The sequence below is a fragment of the Lutjanus erythropterus genome, chromosome 13 (genome assembly GCF_056507025.1).
Source record: "Lutjanus erythropterus isolate fLutEry1 chromosome 13, fLutEry1.hap2, whole genome shotgun sequence".
NCBI classification, from domain to species: domain Eukaryota; kingdom Metazoa; phylum Chordata; class Actinopteri; order Lutjaniformes; family Lutjanidae; genus Lutjanus; species Lutjanus erythropterus.
In genome coordinates this window covers 32566559-32585013 of record NC_139329.1, presented here as the reverse complement: position 1 = coordinate 32585013, position 18455 = coordinate 32566559, and the positions used below count along the sequence as shown (strand labels likewise).

Here is an 18455-nt window from a genome sequence, read left to right as displayed (position 1 = left end):
AAATATTTTATTTTTATTTCTTTATTTTTTCTCCCATATGTAGTCTGTCTGTCAGTCTTTTTTTTTTCTCTTTATGAACCAGAGGCTGAGGAAGGAGCTTCGGGGTGGGTGGGTGAGAGGGCGGAAATAAATTCTGATGTTTATTACATGTATTGTATTTTTGCTCTTTGCTCTTGTCATGAAAACACAAGACTCCAACTCCAGAGTGTGTATTTTTCATAGCAGTGGGCTTTGGTTTTCAGGATAGCGAGCTTAGCTTTCGACAGACAACTGACAGTTATAAACAGCTGATCAACTACTGTACAGTGCTTCTCTCGTGTTACCGTCAACTTATAATGTTGTGCTTGTGCAGCTTCTGTCCCTGCAGCCTCCAGGCAACCTGCCTTAGCTTGATGTCTGGGGAGGAGGGGGCAGGGAAAAAATAACTCGCTTCAACCAAAGAGTGTATATTAAACAGGGAATCGGCCTACTTAATGTACCATCTCTGGGGTCTTATATACCCCTCCTTTAACATTGTAAGTCCAATAGTAGCTCCTAAATTCTTTTAGTTCAGTTTTGTTCTCTAGGAACTCCTGAGAAAAATATCTGCTCTTTAGCTGCTAAATGTTTCGCTGTTTCCACCAACTAGTCATTAACTGTCTGTGGTTTGATGCTGGTCAGGTAGAATACAGTGGGTGTGTCAGAGTAAAACTGAGCAGAAATCAATAAAACAAATGAGGTAAGATGCCAAAACAAATTTGAGGGGAAAAGTACAAAAACTTTTTAACTGTACTTAACAATACTATTTGAGTAAATACACTTTGTCAGTTTCAGCCACTGGGAAAGTTTGTCTAAATGCAAAAACAGAAACTGGAACATACTTTGACTTCCAATTCTGAAAGATAAACAAGATAAATGATGCCAGCGTCACCGTCGAACACATTATGTCCTCACACAGGAGCTGCTGACGTCGTTTACACACCTGCTCTTCACGCCTGCCACTGAGAAGCTGCACGCAGCCTCCGTCAGGCCGAGCCATTAATCAGCATCAACTCACATTAGCCACAGCAGAAATGATGTTTATCTCTTGTCTCTGTGTCGCCCCATAGTCATCCGGCACCACCGTCATGGTGGATATAGCGGTGATGGGAGAAGCCCACGGACTGATCACAGACCTGCTGGCTGACCCCTCTCTGCCCCCCAACACCTGCACCTCGCTGCGGGCAGTCAGCAACCTGCTCACCACCCAGCTCACCTTCCAGCCGCTGCACCGGCCACGCCCTGCTCCCCTGCTTAACCCCAGCGATGCCTACACCCTCTCCGACTCCGAGGAGGGACCCGAGAAAGGAGAGAAGACATCCATCCACAAGGTAAGGCAGTGAATGACGACAAAGTGTCATGATTAACACTTCACCGGTAAGATATGCAGTACTAGGAAGTCTAGATGAAAGTGGGGATATTTCACCCAGATATCAACAGTCAGAATTGTTAATCAAAAGTAGTCGTGGGCCAGAAAAATATCATTTTGTTTTGGAAACGGCTGAAAATAATCCTTAGATGGAAATGCAGTCCAGTTCATTACGGCCAAATGATTTATACACCACACAGCGCTGCACACACATGTTAATCTTTCAGCCCATGTTTCAGCTAATGAGTGCTTCCTGCTCGCGGAGCTTTTAGCATCAAATGAAGGAGTGTATTTTCATAGAGTTGAGTGAAGAAAAATAGAGCACGTCTACTGCTCGGAGCACTGTTCTCCCTTTCATAGCCACAGCTGTGTCAACATGACAGATGTGCAGAGCCAGCCAGTGTGTATGTCTGCATGTGAGGCGAGTAAAGGAGGCAACATGAAGGTGAACGCACCCCTCAAAAGGGATGAGTATCAACAAAAATGGACCCCCACCACAATTTTGGATGCAGTTATCTATTATTTATGAGTAAGATGCAGCAGCTCTCCTGGCTGCTGTGGAAGCTGGTGTGTGGTCGACAGCTGCCACCAACGCCGGGCTGACAGGTGTATTTTTACATCGTCTGAACTTCATAAAAGTAGCTAAGACAAACTGCGCCTGTTGAGTGGCCAGTGAGGCTGCACTCATTAAGGCTCCGCTCCCCAGAGACGCGGTGCCCGGCTCTAACTGCCCTCAAGGAGAGGAGCAGGAGGAGTGCTGGTTAGTGCAGGAGTGGAAAGCCCTGCGCTTGCTTTTCTGCCTCCTGGCGAAGAGTTTGATGTCCATCGTGGCGCATACTGATGCCTTTCAAGCATTTTCCCAAAACTCATTTTCCGTTCAACGCGGGGCATGTTCTCGGTGCTGCATTAAAAACACACACACCATGCAAACATAAAAAAAAAAACATGAATGACAAAACACACAATCTGATCTCGCTTTTCTAACTTTAACTTTTAAAGAGATAGATAAGTTCAGTTATAGATTTGAGTCAACACTGACAGCAGCAGGGATCAGCTGTAATTCTTCTTCTTCTTTTTTTTCTTTTTTTTTGGTAGGATGGCCTGGTTTTGCCATGCTGTTGCTGATGGTGATGTGTGTGTGCGAGTTCCTGTCATGTGTGTTTCTGCTTTGGTGTGAACCAGCAGGGATTTTATCAAAGAATAGAACTATGGTGCTGCAAAGTCATACCAAAGCCCCACTTTTCCACCTTCAAAATTGAGAGTTAAACACACATGTTCGTACAATTTCAGTATACACATCAATAATCTGTGGTTCTGTGTATATACAATTCTATTCTATGCATAACTGTGTCAGTAATTGTCTGCGTGTGTACATATACTATGCATTAATTGTGCATGGCTCTTTTTTTTTCCTCTTAAAAGGGGCAGTTCACCCCAACACCAAAAATATATGTTTTCTCCCCGCCTTTAGTGCTAATTATCCATCTAGATTGTTTTGGTGAGAGATAGTGAGTCATCACAGAAAGAAGTGTACACATTGTCATGGATGATTTTAAATAAATTGATATTCAAGGATAAATAAAATAAAGCAAAATAACCAGACAGTGGAATGAGAACAAACATCATGAAATAAAGATGGTAATGTCCAAATGAAGCAAAGACAGAGAAGCATAAACGTGGGATGATAATAGATGCAACAAAGGCAGGAAAGATTAAAAACCCAAAATAAATTAATGTACGCCAGCATTTCACAAGTCATACAGTGTGATTGGGAGAACTGATATTATGTCCTGTTTTCAAGTCCAATGATTGGTAGCTCAAGAGAGACTTCTATTTAAGGTCGTTGTCCATTTATCAAGCAGGAGTTGCCATATTTTCCAGTGTGCTATCTCTGTTGGCTAGCCTGAAACGCAATCTTTCCAAATGTTGTATATTTCCCTGATAGATCCCTGAGCCATGACTGGACTGGATGACTAATTCTTCTGACTTCCAACATTGTAAAAATAGCCAACAACGTACATAAAGAAATAGCTGCAGCTCTGGGTCATACTCCATTGGCCAGCTCCAGTCCCGCTTGATCGGGTGGAAATAGTTGAGGGTAAATGTGGTCTTAGCAACCGTCTAGTTCTGTTCGTGTTTAGATCCCGCATCATCACAAGCACTCTCAGCCATGAGTGATACAGTGTAGTTAAGTAGCAAGAAACCACATTCACAACTAGATCTGTGGATTATCTTGAGTCACCGGTCATGATTTTTGGAAAGAGATATTGTCGCTTTGAGCACCACAAGCCGAGTGCCATCTACATGGTTAGATGCATTCATGATTTTGGGGTGAACTGTCCCTTTAAGTATGCATTTGCATTCACAATGTGGTTAATCTGCAACTAAAATCTGCACAAACGCTAAAATCAGAACAGCTTAAATTAAGTTTATGGTAAGTTTTCCAGAGTGAATGTTTATTAAAGTGACCTAAACCCGTAGTGTGTGTGAGTGTGTGCGCGCACTCTGTATATGACGCCTTGCTGTGAATGGGCTCATTCAGGATTCGGAGGCAATCTTTACTAGGTCACCCTGCAGAAGACTGAGCGAGACAGAGAGAGGCTGCCATGTTTAGCACGGCTGTGCCAAGCTGCTGCTGCATGGCACCGAACAGATGGAGGCATCACAAGGGCACAGACCACTGGGAATCCCAGAGACAGAGCAAAGAAAAGACAGATAAAGAAAGAGGCTGAGAGAACGAGACAAAAGAGACTCAGAAAGAAAATGAGAAGCAGAGGGGCAGACTCTCTATGATGAAATGTATCTGGCATTGTGTCTAATAATGAACCGTGAGGGGCATCACCGGCGCAGCTGCCTGCCAATATCCTCCAGTCAGTGATGACCGCAGCGTTGATTTCTCTCTGGATTCAGTGAAGACAAAAATTAAAGTGCCTCCAATCATGAAAAGTGTTCCAGTCATATCAACCTGCGTCGTTCATTTCATCTCGGACAGATTAAGGAAAAATAACTGCTTCGTCTGGATGATCCATTCGACTGCAGATAAAGCAGACAAGCATGAACTTTATCTTACAGGTGGGAGTGCTTTTAGAGCTTTTATCACTCAATTACAATTACAACCATGTTTTTTTGTCCTTTTAGTTATGGATGATGACTTTATTCATTTATACAACAAAGGCGATAAGAATGAGAAGTGTTTTTCAGTAGTGTTAACTCTGTGTGTGTGTGTGTATTTTCTAGGGATTCAATACTGCCAAAAAAACACTGGATTGGATATCGGGGGTGTTTGTAGGTCTTGTCTTTCCTCTTCTGACTTTGTTCTTTTTCCTGCCATTTTTATTTCCGATTTGCTTCACCTGTCCATTATTAGTCCTTTGTGTATAAATTCAGTTTGTGTTCACTCTTTCAGTTGTCAGGTTGTCTGCATCTGCTCCCCAGTCCTCCCTGTGTTACTGTTTTCATTCGGGTTTTGGACTCTTGTTTTGATTTTTCACCTGGATTCTTTAGTTATTTTGTGCGCCTTCCACCAGTAAGTTGCATTTTTGGGTCCACCTCAGAACCGAATCGAACGGGGTGGAGAGGCGATGGTCCGATTACGAGCCATTTGCCCAAATTATCATGTAAAGACTCAACTAAGCCCCGTCCATAAAGGACCACAATGACAATAAGCACGAAAACTGTCTTTTGTTGTCCTTGTCAGTTTTTTATTCTTAATATTTTCCTGTGTGTGTGCAGCGTCTGAGGCGGAGTCTCCACCCTGGTCTTCTGAGGAGGATCTCTTCCACGTGGACCACCACCACCTCCGCCACAGGCCTGCCCACCATCGAGCCTGGGCCCGTCCGAAGGGACCGCAGCGCCAGCATCAAACCGTACCATGAAACACTCACCTGCAGGTACCTCAGTGACTGATGTCTCATCATATATCTCTCATTTAAAAAACATCCATCGTCACCAGTGAAAAGATGTTCAGAATAGGTTTGAAGACATTGATTGAACATTCACGTTTAGACCATAATGCATCAGGAACAATGACATTTTTCATCCTTTCATCCTGTCACTTTGGACCTTCGCTAAGAAACCACAACCACATTTCTCATTTGAAAGGCAGAAAAAGCCTCACATGGGACTCAAACCCGGCTTCCTGGATGAAAAATCCACTACATCTTACAATTGAAGTGGACTTTCTTGCTCAGTATACTGTGTAACCTGACTTCTTAAAGCCTTTCTGTCAGAAAGCTTTCTCAGAAAGGCCTGAAGACTACAGAATAGTATATAAAAAAACCTAACTTCTCCCAAATACGGCAAGTCAGAGTAGTCAAAGCTGCAACTGTCACACTACCACACCACACCACACCACACACAACAAACACTTGCGCATGCGCTTGTTGTTTGCAGCACACAGCCAATATAGTTCTGTATTCCTGGCATTTTATAAATTCATTAAAATTACATCATGTATACCAAATTTCAGTGGAATGTGACTTTGGAGATACACCTTCACAATAATAAATATTATCCGTCTTTTCTCCTTCAACTGAACCAATTAACAAAGTGATTAAACAAATTTAAATTCTGTGACACACTGGTGTTGTAACTGCAGGTGAGAAGAGCTCTTAGACATTCAGACCAAATATTATGCAATTTTAAATGATAAGTTAACGTTGAAATCCCAGTTGGTGCTCACTAGGGATCCTCAGAAACATACATTTGCTTCAGTTGTAGATTTATCAAATGCAGTCCTTTTTATCCTGTTTTGCTTGCCCTGTTATTTTTCCCATCCCTTAAAGGACTATATGGAAAAATTTATGAAGCAAAGCCGTAGAACTTTATGTTTCAATGTACTAATAAGATCCTACTGTGTGAAACTGCACAATAGAAATACACAAAAGCTTTAAGGAGGACTTCTCCAGTGGCTGCCACAGTATGACACATGACTGTGAAGAGGTTTGGTCCCAGCAGCGTGGCTTTAGTTACACCAGAGACATCAGCGTGAGTGAGCAGTAATGGCGCAGCAGTTCGGATAAGGATGTGTGTGCAGTTGGAGCCAGAATGGAAATATGCCCCACAGGCGAACACATTAACCTGAATAACTAAGACACACATCAACTCTCAGCATATTAGAGCTGAAGATAGCACGAGACTCAGCCTATGGACTCATCATGGTTCAGATATAGATCTGTATGTGTGTGATGCGACAGACAGCGTGTGGTTTTTGTAAAAATGTTTGAAGGTTCTTGTAGTTTTTGGGTTATAGAGTGTTTGTGTGCATTAAAGGGATAATTTGGATTATTTGATGTAGGGTTGTATGAGGTACTTATAGATAGTCAATATATTACCTACAGTAGACGTAGGTTGGCATGCTCCCAGTTTAGAGAAGCAGAGAGAAGCACCAACAAGGAAGCTAAGCAAAGTACTGCTGTGGACAGGGTCAGCAACAAAAGGTATTCTTATAAAAAAAGGCCGCCTAAAAAAATCAGTTCAAGTGTACCATAAATAAAGCCGAATGTCACTCCAAACCAACCAAATTCTTCATGCAGAATCACTCATTTTACCTGGCAGTACACAGGAGTTGCCTTGATCTGTAAATTTGTTTGAGTTACTGTGTGACTTCAGTGTTTTCAAACGGAGAGTTCGGATTCATCAAATGCACACGGTAACACAAACAAACTCGCAGTGGTAGACCTGCAACTCCTGTGATCTGTGAGGTAAAATTACCGATTTTACCAAAGGAGTTTGGTTTGGCTTGTGCTGTGTAGATGAATCAGGTGACCGCTTTGTGTGTTCCGCCATCTTGTGGCAGCATCAAAGTGTTCACTCTCATAAGATCTTGCAGATCTGGGGTTCCCTTCTAGACACCGTGTTTGCTAATAGTGACAGCATGGATAATTGGATTGACAGCAGCCCTCAGTAACTGGTGAAGGTTTCTTTTATTAGGGTTATTAAAATGTTACATGGTAGTTAGACGGTGGTTGTGACAAAAGCCAGAAATGGATAATGAAGAAGAGAAAAAACGGACCACCTCTGCCATATTTAAGTGATGAAGTACTGTGTAATATATATTAAAAAATATATATGAATTCACATTTTTCATCAGGAGATTTTCAGGATTTTGATCCACTGACACAGTAGAAAACTGTAAACTTCATATGACGGCTTGCAGTCATTCATGCTCATACTGTAGGGAAACGCTACCACAGCAACGGCGACTTGTTAACTTGTGGTTCTTCTCCGGATTCATTTTTCACGGCGGTTTCTTGTCAGAAAAGGGTGTCTTACTGCAAAGTAAAGCAGTGAAAATACTCTAAATATCGTGTGCTCTTAAACTTCTTGTGCTTTTTTAAAGAAGATAAAATACTTTTTGTTGCTGACTCTGTCCTCAGCAGTTCTTTGCTTAGCTTCCATGCTGGTGTTCTCTCTGCTTCTCCCACCTGTACTGTAGCTAATACACTGATAATCAATAAGTTTCTCATACAGCCCCACTTCAAATATTCAAAACGATCCATTTAACGGGTTTGTGTGTGCGTGAAAGCATGTATTTGTGTGGTGGCTTTATGGCTGGATGCACTGAGAAAATCTGGCCTGATTGTGTTCAGACTGGAGGTCTAACACAGATACAGTGAATCATTAGACAGTCAAATATTGTTGAAAACACAACAAATAACTGCACATTTCTGCTATTTTTTGTTCATCATTGATGCGTTAAATCTAGAATAAACACAGGCTCTTAATTTATTAGAGCAGTCATGATTACTAAGTGAAATATTTCTGCATAATTTACTGTGATCACTGCAGAGATTGCATTCCTTACAATTACTTTGTGATTACTGTGACGTTATTTTTGGATTTATCTTTGAGCAGCTCAGGAGAAATAATGTTTATTATGAATTTCAAAGGGGTAGAAAATGGAGATTCAGCTTGAAATCTTTCAGCTGTGCGTGTTCGTGTGTGCTTGACTCTGCGTTATCGTGCGTACAGTGTTTTTATGATGTGGGTGCACAAGCAGCACTAGACAGCACATGCTCTCTGTCCTTAAAATATTAACAACGCCTCAACAAGAAAGCGACTGTTCGCGTTTCATCTGTCTTATTCTGTTTCTCCCCTGTCGAGTTTGTGTCACAGGCACAAAAGTCTTCTGATCGAGGACAGCGCTTGTCTGCAAATACAGACGCTTCTGGGTTCTGTCTCTGCAAAGCAGCGTCAGTGATGCTTGTGTTGTGTCAAACTAGTTAGTATTTCTGTGTATATGTGTGTGTGTGTGTGTGTGTTGTTCAAAGTTAGTTTAACTTTCAAATGTTGTATAAGTGTACTCGTCTGATCTCTAAACTGACGCTGGAGCTTCATTATTGATGTGTAGTCGAACTTCAGACAGACTGATGTCTGATGTCTCGCTGAAAACAGCCTGCGTGGATTCAAACAATACACCTTCAACTGATGACAACCTTTGTGTTGTTCTGTTGTGTTTGCTCTGAACTTCATGTGAGGACATACAGAACAACAGATACGTCTTGTTTCTCTCTTTCTGTACCTAAGGCAGATATTAAGAAATCTGTCAATTACCTCAAACCTTGTAGAAAGAGCTGCACAATATAGTAAAAAAGAACATCACGATTATTTTGACAGATATTGTGATTGCAATCATAATTTGCATCACAATTTTCATTTTTACTCAAAAGAATGATTCAAATCATAATGATTTTAAGTCTAAAGAATAAGATTTATAGGCCAGGGCATCTCTGCAGAGCTACAGTTTTGTCACACGTTTCCTTTATCAAAAAATTGCAGCTTCTGTGATTAAGATATTGCACGTGGTCATATTGCAGTTTCAGTAATATTTTGATTAATTGTGCAGCTCTACTTGTAAAGACGGACTACATCTCACGAGCTCAGTTTTCACCGCAGGCTTAATGACTGGAACTTGAGATTTGAATCGGCTCACTCATGTGAACTTTTAGATAAAAAAATAAAAGTCAATGCTTTTGGAAACCTCCTGAAGCTTGTTAAAAAATGTTAAAACGAGGTATTACAGAGGTAAAATGAGGCATGACTCTGCAACTGCATGGTCGATTTCCCACCCAAGATTAGTTCAGAAACTAATTTTGGGTGGATAGTTTGGGACAAATTTGATATTTCCAGAAGAATTGCCATGTTTTTGGAGGTTACAGTAGAAGTAATGAACAATCAGAGAGCAGCAAGTGGTTAAGTTTGTACAATCAGGTGAACAAAAGGTTTATGTTTATGATTAGTGCTGCGTTCCAGTTGAAGTCATTTCCCAGCTACAATTTCCAACTTGTGACGCCCAAATATTCCAGCTGCACGCATAAACAAGCATAAACAAAAAACATGTCTGACCATGACAAAATTATGTTTATTTAGGCTCGTACCACAGGAACTTGTGTTAATTAACAACATATGAAAACAAGACACATAAATATAAGTTACTTTTCACTCTATCAGTACAATGTAACAAAAAAAAGTTTTGCTGACCTCTAATCTTTTGTTGAGATCATTTACTTTTCTTCTTAAGATATACCTTACTCTGAGTTTTGGAAACAAATAAAAAAATGTTTTTCAAATTTTGAGCTTTGGACCTGATTTGTCATGGTTGCAACTGAAGATATTAAATTATCAACCATTATTCACTTTCACTTCAGTGCATTTACTCAACAATTTTCTACAACTCAAAGATTCAACTCTCTAAAGAAGAGAAGTAAATTGTCTCAACAAAATATATTATTTGGTAAAACTCTCAAAACTCCAGAGTTTGAGTTGGGCTAAAAAAAAACCCTCAAAAATACATTAAAGTAAGTTACCTTAAACTTTGAGTTTTCTCATCTCATAGACATGAAAGAGTATATCTTCAAAAGTCACTAAATGTTGCATTTCCCTTAATGTTTTCACATTCTTTTGCATTTTTAAGTATTTTCCTGAATAACTTTAGGGCAGAGAAGATTGTTTCCACTGATGACATCAATGTACACACAGAGCAGGTTTTAATATATGATAATAAATGCAAATATACTTTACTTTGCCTTTTAAATTATGTATTACAATTTACAATCTGTGCTTCCACGGATGCTGCCATTGTTGTTAGATATCAGACAGCTGTTTCTTCATAAAGTTGGGTCAGATGAATTTAGGAGGGAACTTTGTGTGACGCTCCGTTGCACAATTTCTTGCAGGAGGCTGGAGGTTTTCAAGTTCCAAGTCGTCTGGAGCGCAACACAAGTGAAGGAGCGTACTGATTTATTGTACCGAGTACAGTTGGTTTAGCTGATATATACTGTTTACTAATGTCCGTCTTGCTTCAAATGCTGTTCCTGCCAGTGAAAGAAGCCAGCCAGCCTTTAGAAGTGTATTGTTCAGTATTTTTTTGTTGTGAGGAGAAGAATGGTTTCATGAAGCTATTAATTGATTATGGCTGTACTGTAAAACTGAACAGTTCCCGTAAAAGCATGCGGCTCCTGTCTTCCAAGGCGATTGTCTGAGCCAAGCTGCCTGGAGAAACGTGTTAACTAGCCAGCCAGACAAAGCCTGTAGTAGCTGATGGTAGACACACCTACAGTATTTGCTCAGTTTATGGCCATTATGTGATACTCGTGTGGTTTTAGATTTAACTTTTATGTGCAATAATATTTCCATGGATTTTTACCTTATTATACAGTAGATGGGCTTCGTTAAAGGGCAGATCAGTGTGCTGCTGCATCGATCAAGACGGATCAATACTTCTGCCATACTACACTACAAAAAAGGCCAAATGTATGTGGACACTCTGTGCTTTTGGTCCAGGGTCTGGTCTGTTTTTATGGTTTTTGAATCCTTTGTTTAAATGATCCGTAATTTGACACAACAACAGTTTTCTGGAAGGCCATTTCCTGTTTCAGCAGGACTGCGACCCCGTGCAAAAACAAGGCTTGGAAAGAAACAGTTTTCAGAGAGGAGTTCTTGATTTCTCTGTGTAGAGACCTTAACCCCGTCAAACTCTGTTTGGATGAATTTTAAGTGCCGAATTTTCTCCCAACACGGAGCCCAACCTCACTCATGATCTTAAGGCTGAGTGGAAGAAAATCTCAGCAGCCAGGTTTCAGCAGATATATGGTATCAGATTTATGCTCATGGTTTTAGAGTTCGATGTTTAACAGTCACGTGTGTCATGTTCAGGTGTTTGATCAAGTGCCCGTCCTTTCATCCTGCAGTAGGGGGGTGAGCGTCTCAGTCTTACATAGCATAATGTGAACAAAGTATTTGTGCGTGTGATTTTCCCCTGCAAATATTGCACATATCAGTTTGTGCATTGAATACATTCTTTATTGACCACTAAGAAAGAGCACTCAACACTCAGCTTTTTGCATCCAAGTTCCCACAATGCATTCTTTAAAGAGTAGAAATGTTTTCAACGATCTGTCGTACTAATATAAACTCATGCTGATACAGTTTAAGATGAGTTCTCAATTAAACATGCAATATATATGTTCTGCAGCTAGGAGTCTCTGTCACATTAAAACAACAACAAAAGACGTAGTTTGATGACATTGTGAAGTAGTGTGGGATCATGGGAAGGTGTTTTCTTCACTCTTAAACAGCCACCATAACTGATAAAAATCTATTTGATGTGACTCAGGCAGAAACCACGTTCCTAGACGAGGTAATGTGAATGTTTTAGTCAAGTTACGTTTACGTCACTTTGGCTGACTCTGGAAGTTATTGCAACTAGGAAATGCATCACTACCCTTACACTCCCTTCACCCTCACACAAAGTTTTAATTAAAGTCCAGCCAGTAGTTTTTAACAAACCACACCAAAAACATAACCTCCTTGGCAGAGGTAAAAGAAGATTTAAAAAAAAAAACTTGCAGTATAAATAGTATATTACACAGACAAGGTGTAATTGAAGCATGACACTGGATAAGTACGCTATAAGTTAATATCACTTATTCCCATAGTGGTCTTGTCCTGCCCCCAAATCATGATAACAGAACAGGGCTGGAGAACAAGATTTGTAGGCCAGGACATCTCTGCAGCTCGACAGTATTTCATTATAATGCTGTTTTGTCACACATTTTTCCTTTATCAAAACATCGCAGCTTCTGCGATTTGAATATTGCACTTGGCCATATTGCGATTTTGATAATAATTCGATCAATTGTGCAGCCCAAAAGCAACAGAAAGACTGCTGTGCATCTGCTTGACAGGCTTGAGTTAAATTTACAGCATGCAGATTTAACCATAGTGCTGTAGTGCTCATTTTAAAAATAGTACTAAAATACTACATACATTCACATCTATCACCTTTCCAAGCCTTTAATGATGTTTTTACGCCTCTTTTTAGTAACTGAAATAGATGATTTATTAAAGTTTAAACATGTAGTAAATTTGACATCGGATAGCCCCACCAAAACACTGATCCAGAAGCACACAGCTGATGACAGTATATCCAGCCTTCAGTCTTAAATTATATTGTTTACTGCACTGCAGTTAGCAGCTCTGTGAAAAAAAAAAAAAAATCTTGTTTTGTTTTGCATCTCTCAAGAACTGTGTGGGCTGCGTCTGTCAGCGGCTTGTTTGGGTCTGTTTGCACAATGACAGCGTGATACTTGAACAAGTTCTGTAAATGTAAGCACACCGAGCAGCTTCTGTACACAAAGGCCCCGTCGCCTGGTCTCACAGCTCGGCCCGGCCCTGCAGCGGGTCCCAGCTATGGCCACTTATGGTGGTGTGAGTATAAACAAACACCTGGGCCTCTCCCCAGTCACCAGAACCCCACAATTAACACACGCACGCACACACACACACACACACACACACACACACACACACGCTTAGGCACACTGTCACAGCTGCTTCTTCTGGCAGGGGTTATACAGACACAATTGGAGAGTACAGAGAGTCCCCGGGTTTAGTTTACTGCAGCTGAGAGGTCTCTCTTCTGATTAACACCTTATTTAAATTTTGTGTTAGGCATCTGGCACTCATCCAGATGCCTCAAATGAAAAAGAGAGCCACTAAAACAAAGCCGATGCCCACTGACAACTGTTGTTTAGATCAAACCCGAGTGTCTCTTAGGAATCGGCAACCTGCCAACACATCATCTCTCAAGTGGGCGTTAACACAACAATCACAAGTTTTGGGGAGTAGAGGGGAGTGTTTTTGTAATTTATATATGTTAACTTGTATTTATCAGAGTTACCTCTTTTCAGATCTGGGCAAGGCTACAGTAACATGTACATTTATTTACAACTTAATCAAAACACCAGTAATCATTCCTGATATATAAAGAGTCCTCTCAGAAAAGTGAGAGGTAGAAATGGTCTGTGAACATGCAATTTTCAAGTACTTATTAATTAAAAGTTAATTTAACTTAAATTCAGAACTCACCAATGTAAGTTCTTCTAACTTTTTTGACCAGTAACGAAGAGCTGAATGAATGTAACGTACGAGATATTGACTCAGTACAGTTGAGGGTCATCTGAACACACACTGCTCGCAAAACTCAGATCAAACTGTCAAACTAGGCAGTGCTGATCAAGTTTATGTTAATACATCGCCTATTTCCTACTTAAAATGTTAACAGAAACATATTTTATTGTACTGTTCACTGTGGGACGAGCAGGTTGTTACTGACGCCATTTTGGCTCTGGTGTCTAGAGGGGAACCTCAGACCTGCAAAAAATCTTGCAAGAGTGATCATTTTAATCCAAACTATGAGCTTTGCCTAAACCTAACCAAGTGTTTCCTTAGATTTTAAACAACTGTCGCATTATAAAACATAATTCAGTGAACAAAACAAACCAAAACAAACTTTCACAAATCGAGGGTTCCCTGTAGACCCGACCTTTCCAGCACAGACTCCTGAACGTCTGATCAAACTGTCAAAATAAGCAGCCATATTCTGTTACTACATTTCCTATTTCCCGTTTCCAGAAACTTATTTTAGTGACTGTTTATGATAAAGTTACCGTGAACATGCGCACACGACTGTCCCAGCTAAACACAGAGGCTCGAATAACAACATAAACACAAGCAGTTTGACATTTATTCTCTGCTCACGAAGCCAGTTCATCAAATCTTTACATAGCAATTAGTTGTTTGCTGAATGTTGTATTTAGCACCTTTAAGAAACATGATTAGCATATTAGCAGACTTCCCAGCATGCATTGTTGCCGAACAATTCAGTCAAAACTCTCCTGAGACCCTTCTTTTTGAAGTAAACATATGATGAAAACTTGTTTGAATCATTAAAAAATTACCTAAACTTTTCGTTTCAAATTAAGTCAACTTAAAGTTTTGAGGCAGCCCAGACACCAACTTTTTAAATTTATGACAAACAGTTTATTTTTACAGTGGCGGAGAGAGCGAACACATGGAGGGGAGGCTGGGAGAAAATGAACACATGGCTTCAATTGCCTTCTCTCTGCTCCATCATCAAATCTGTACAATCTTAATTAGGACATTAGGCTTCTTTTTTTTCCTCCCTCCTTTTTCCATCATGTCAGCTTCCAGTGACGTACAGAGTTAAGAAAGAATAACACCAACTTCAAAGCTACAATATCGGCTTTTTATCGGACAGGCCTGGTAAAAAAAAAAAAAAAAAAGAGAGAGAGAGAGAGAGGGCGATTGAATACCTTCCATTTCCCTCAGCCCCGGCCACTGTGCTGTTATCTTCTTCACGTCATCTGGCTCCAGAGTAGGTAGATTACTGGAAGCAGAAATAATGGCTGCAGTGTTTATCGTGGCTTGGACACTGTCCGTTTGGGCTCTGAACCAAAGGTAATCTGTCAACCTGCTGTGAGTGGTTGAGTATAAAATCTGGGAGTAAACTGCAGCAGCGGAGAGAGGGGAGTGGGCAGAGGCCAGTCAGAGCTTATTGCATGGCTTGCTACATTAAGATAAGCAACCTGGGAGCAGGAGAGGCAGCAGAAAATGCAGACAGTGTTGCAATTTATACAGTATTGCTTAATGCGGGATAATTAACTTGATTTAGGTTTATACTGGAGAACGCCAAGGTGCTTTTCTACAATTGTGCGAGAACTGGAGTCATTTTCTACTTCAGAGAAAGACTCCCAATTGAGTGTTGACAATTCACTTTGGCTGAGTTTAAATTTGTGAAAACTGTGTGTAAAGAAAGAAAGAAAGTTTTGACCTTTGTATGATTAGTCCTGCAAAAAAAAAAAAGCACTAAAAACTACCCTCTCTCCGACAAATTAAGTTTGCAACTAATTTTATGGCAGCAGATATTTTTTGAAATAAAGTTCATGTTGCTAGCTTTTTGGCTAACAGATAACTCGACCTGACGTGACCTGCCACTCATACACCTCATCATGAGATAGCCTACCGAGGCCTAAAAGTAACTATTTGGATTACTAACTGTAATATAATTACTATTTTGGACTGAGTAACACATTACTGCCTCTGATCCCTAAACATATCAGCAAAACATTGATTAATGGTGTGTTTAAATGTACAACAAGGATTTTTTTTAACTGCTTATGAAACAGTTTAAATTTGATACAGATGCCTCTATATGACCCACATAAGTGAAAAGGCCATCAGCAAGAAAATCAGCTAATTCTTTCAAGTTCTTGAAAGTTCTTTGTAGTAGCTTTAACTTATTTTCCCCACAATATCTGCTCATAACTTGTTACAACTACGGCATGACTCATGTTTTGATGGTTGCGTTTAGGTACCCACAGCACTTGGTTAAAGTTGGAGAAAAAATGTGGTTTTGGTTTAGAAAAAAAAACAAAACAAAACTCAACACCGACTCGAAGCACGAGACAGAGCGTGTTTGTTTTTTTAATATTAAATTGAAACCATGATCTTTTCCTAACCTTCGCCAAAGCATTTTCGTTGGCAAAATCTAACCATACCACAGGATGCAGGATGTTTCTTTGGCTGAACAAACATGTTTGCAGGGAGCAGTTACATTTTTCCCAAAGGTGTTAGTCAAAAATTATTGGTATATAAACATAATTTCTAGGAGACGGGGTTGAAAAATCAGACTTCTAAAGTGTATTTTGTCTTCGTACAGTCGATACATCTCACTGGGATGGTTAAATTACTGAAACTACAGTGCTAACTACTGTAACTACACTTAAGAGGTTTTTTGTGATAGAGGCAGAGTCACTTGATACGTGACTGACAGATTCCTCGAGAGAAAATGGCTGACCTTCTTATTTACATTCAGCGCTGAAGGCTGAATGTCAGTAGCTGAGGCCTTTCTGCTGCATTAGCAGAATGGGAAGAGTGTCTGCCAGTTCTTCAACTTTCATTAAAAGTAAACCTTTTAAGCCAAGCGCTGCTGCCTGCCCAGACCCCCCTGACAATAATGTACTAACTGTTCGCCCGCCAAACTATCAAACTATTTTATATTCCACACCTGCTAGGCATTACACACAGTGGTCCAACCCGGCCATGCAAACACAACAGAACTGCCTTTGTTGGGGCCTCAGGACCATTAGGCAGGGCGGGTACGGCTCAAAAGTGTTCAAGAAACAATTTATCAGAAGGAGATAGACACACTACAGGCCTTTGTGCTCCCTGTGACACCATGCTCTAACGGCAGGCATTTCCTGCCCTGAGAAGGCAGGTTTTACAACATTTAGGCAGAGGTATTTTAATTGGAACCACCTCCGGCCTGACGGAGGCCTCAGTGGAGAAACATGGAAAAGCTGTTGAGAGCAGCTCGGGAGGCTCCCCGCGGTGTCACACGGCTAACTAACCAGCGCGGGCCGGCTCAAGGCGCCCTCCGTAAAAGATAATATTTGTTCTTTGATTTATAAACCAGTCAGAAATGTGAATATTTCCATTTGTCTTTTAGATTGTGGCTGGCTGTCGCTGATTAGCCTTAAGGCACAAAGAGGGTGGGCTCAGTTTCTACATTCTTAGAAATAAGGGTTCTTCCTGAAGAGCTGAGGTTCTAACCAGGACCATTTACTTCTTTTTTAGAAGGAAGTTTTTGTAAAGGTTTCTTTGTAAGGCTAGGGGTTCCACTAAGAACCATTTCCATCCAAAGAACTCTTTTTGGAAGAAAGAGTTCTTCAAGTGTTGTTGAAAGCATGACTGTCGATTTAAAGATAATTGTAACATAGATTGTTAAAATCTATTGTTAACATTTTTTGGTGAAACCCTAAAATCTGTTTTTAGATCCCCCTGGGTGGGTTCTAGATATAACTCTTGGATTATAAAAGGGTTCTCTGTAGAACTCGCAGGGTAGGTTCTAGATGAAACCCTCGGATTATAAAAGAGTGTTCTGTAGAACTCCCTGAGTAGATTCTAGATGAAACCCTCAGAATATAAAAGGGTTCTCTTTAGGCCCCCCTGTTGGGTCAGTGGGTGGATTCTAGATGAAACCCTTGGATTGTAAAAGGGTTCTCTGCAGAACTCCCTGGGTGGGTTCTAGATGAACCCTTGAAATATAAAAGCGTTCAGCGTAGGACCCCCTTGGTGGGTTCTAGATGAAACCCTTGGAATGTGAAAGGGTTCTCCGTAGGGCCCCCGTTGGGTCAGTGGGTGGATTGTAGGTGAAACCCTTGCATTATAAAAAGGTTCTCCGTAGAACTCCCTGGGTCAGTTCTAGATGAAACCCTCGAAAGACAAAAGAGTTCTCCGTAGGACCCCGTGGTAGGGTTCTAGACAAAAGGGTTCTCGGTAGAACCCCCTTGCATAGATTCTTGTTAGCATCCTTCGAAAGTGATAAGGTTTGGATAGAACCCCCCGGGCAGGGGTCTGGTTGGAACCATTACACCACAGAAGGGTTCTCTGCAGAACCTCTCATAGGGGGTTTCTTCTGTGTGGAAGCGTTCTCAGGTGGGGACGAGCTGAGGAACCCTGTACGGTCTCATCAGCACTTTTATCTCTCAGAGTGTAATGAGTCATTTCAGCGACAGCAGCGCCTGTTTCGAGTTTGTTTGCTTGTTTATTCTCTTTGCATTGTGTTAATGTGTGCATCCATTAACTTCATTAATGAGTATTTTTCGTCGAGCATCTGTACAGCGTCTGTTTCATGTGGGGACAGCGCAGTAGGAATCCCATTAAGTTTTTTTTTCTTGACAACTTCTGCCGACTGGTTAGACAT

The 18455-nt window shown here is 40.8% G+C and overlaps 1 protein-coding gene across 2 annotated transcripts in view; it reads left to right on the top strand.

The window, feature by feature from the left end:
• LOC146316904 (cGMP-inhibited 3',5'-cyclic phosphodiesterase 3A-like) overlaps window positions 1-18455 on the top strand; it is a 103153-nt gene that overhangs the window by 69032 nt on the left and 15666 nt on the right. For both annotated transcript variants that reach the window (XM_084734336.1, XM_084734335.1), the window contains exons 3-4: window positions 1089-1349; window positions 5120-5277. In XM_084734336.1, the coding sequence (XP_084590462.1) occupies window positions 1089-1349; window positions 5120-5277 (419 nt within the window). The remainder of the gene's footprint in view (window positions 1-1088; window positions 1350-5119; window positions 5278-18455) is intronic.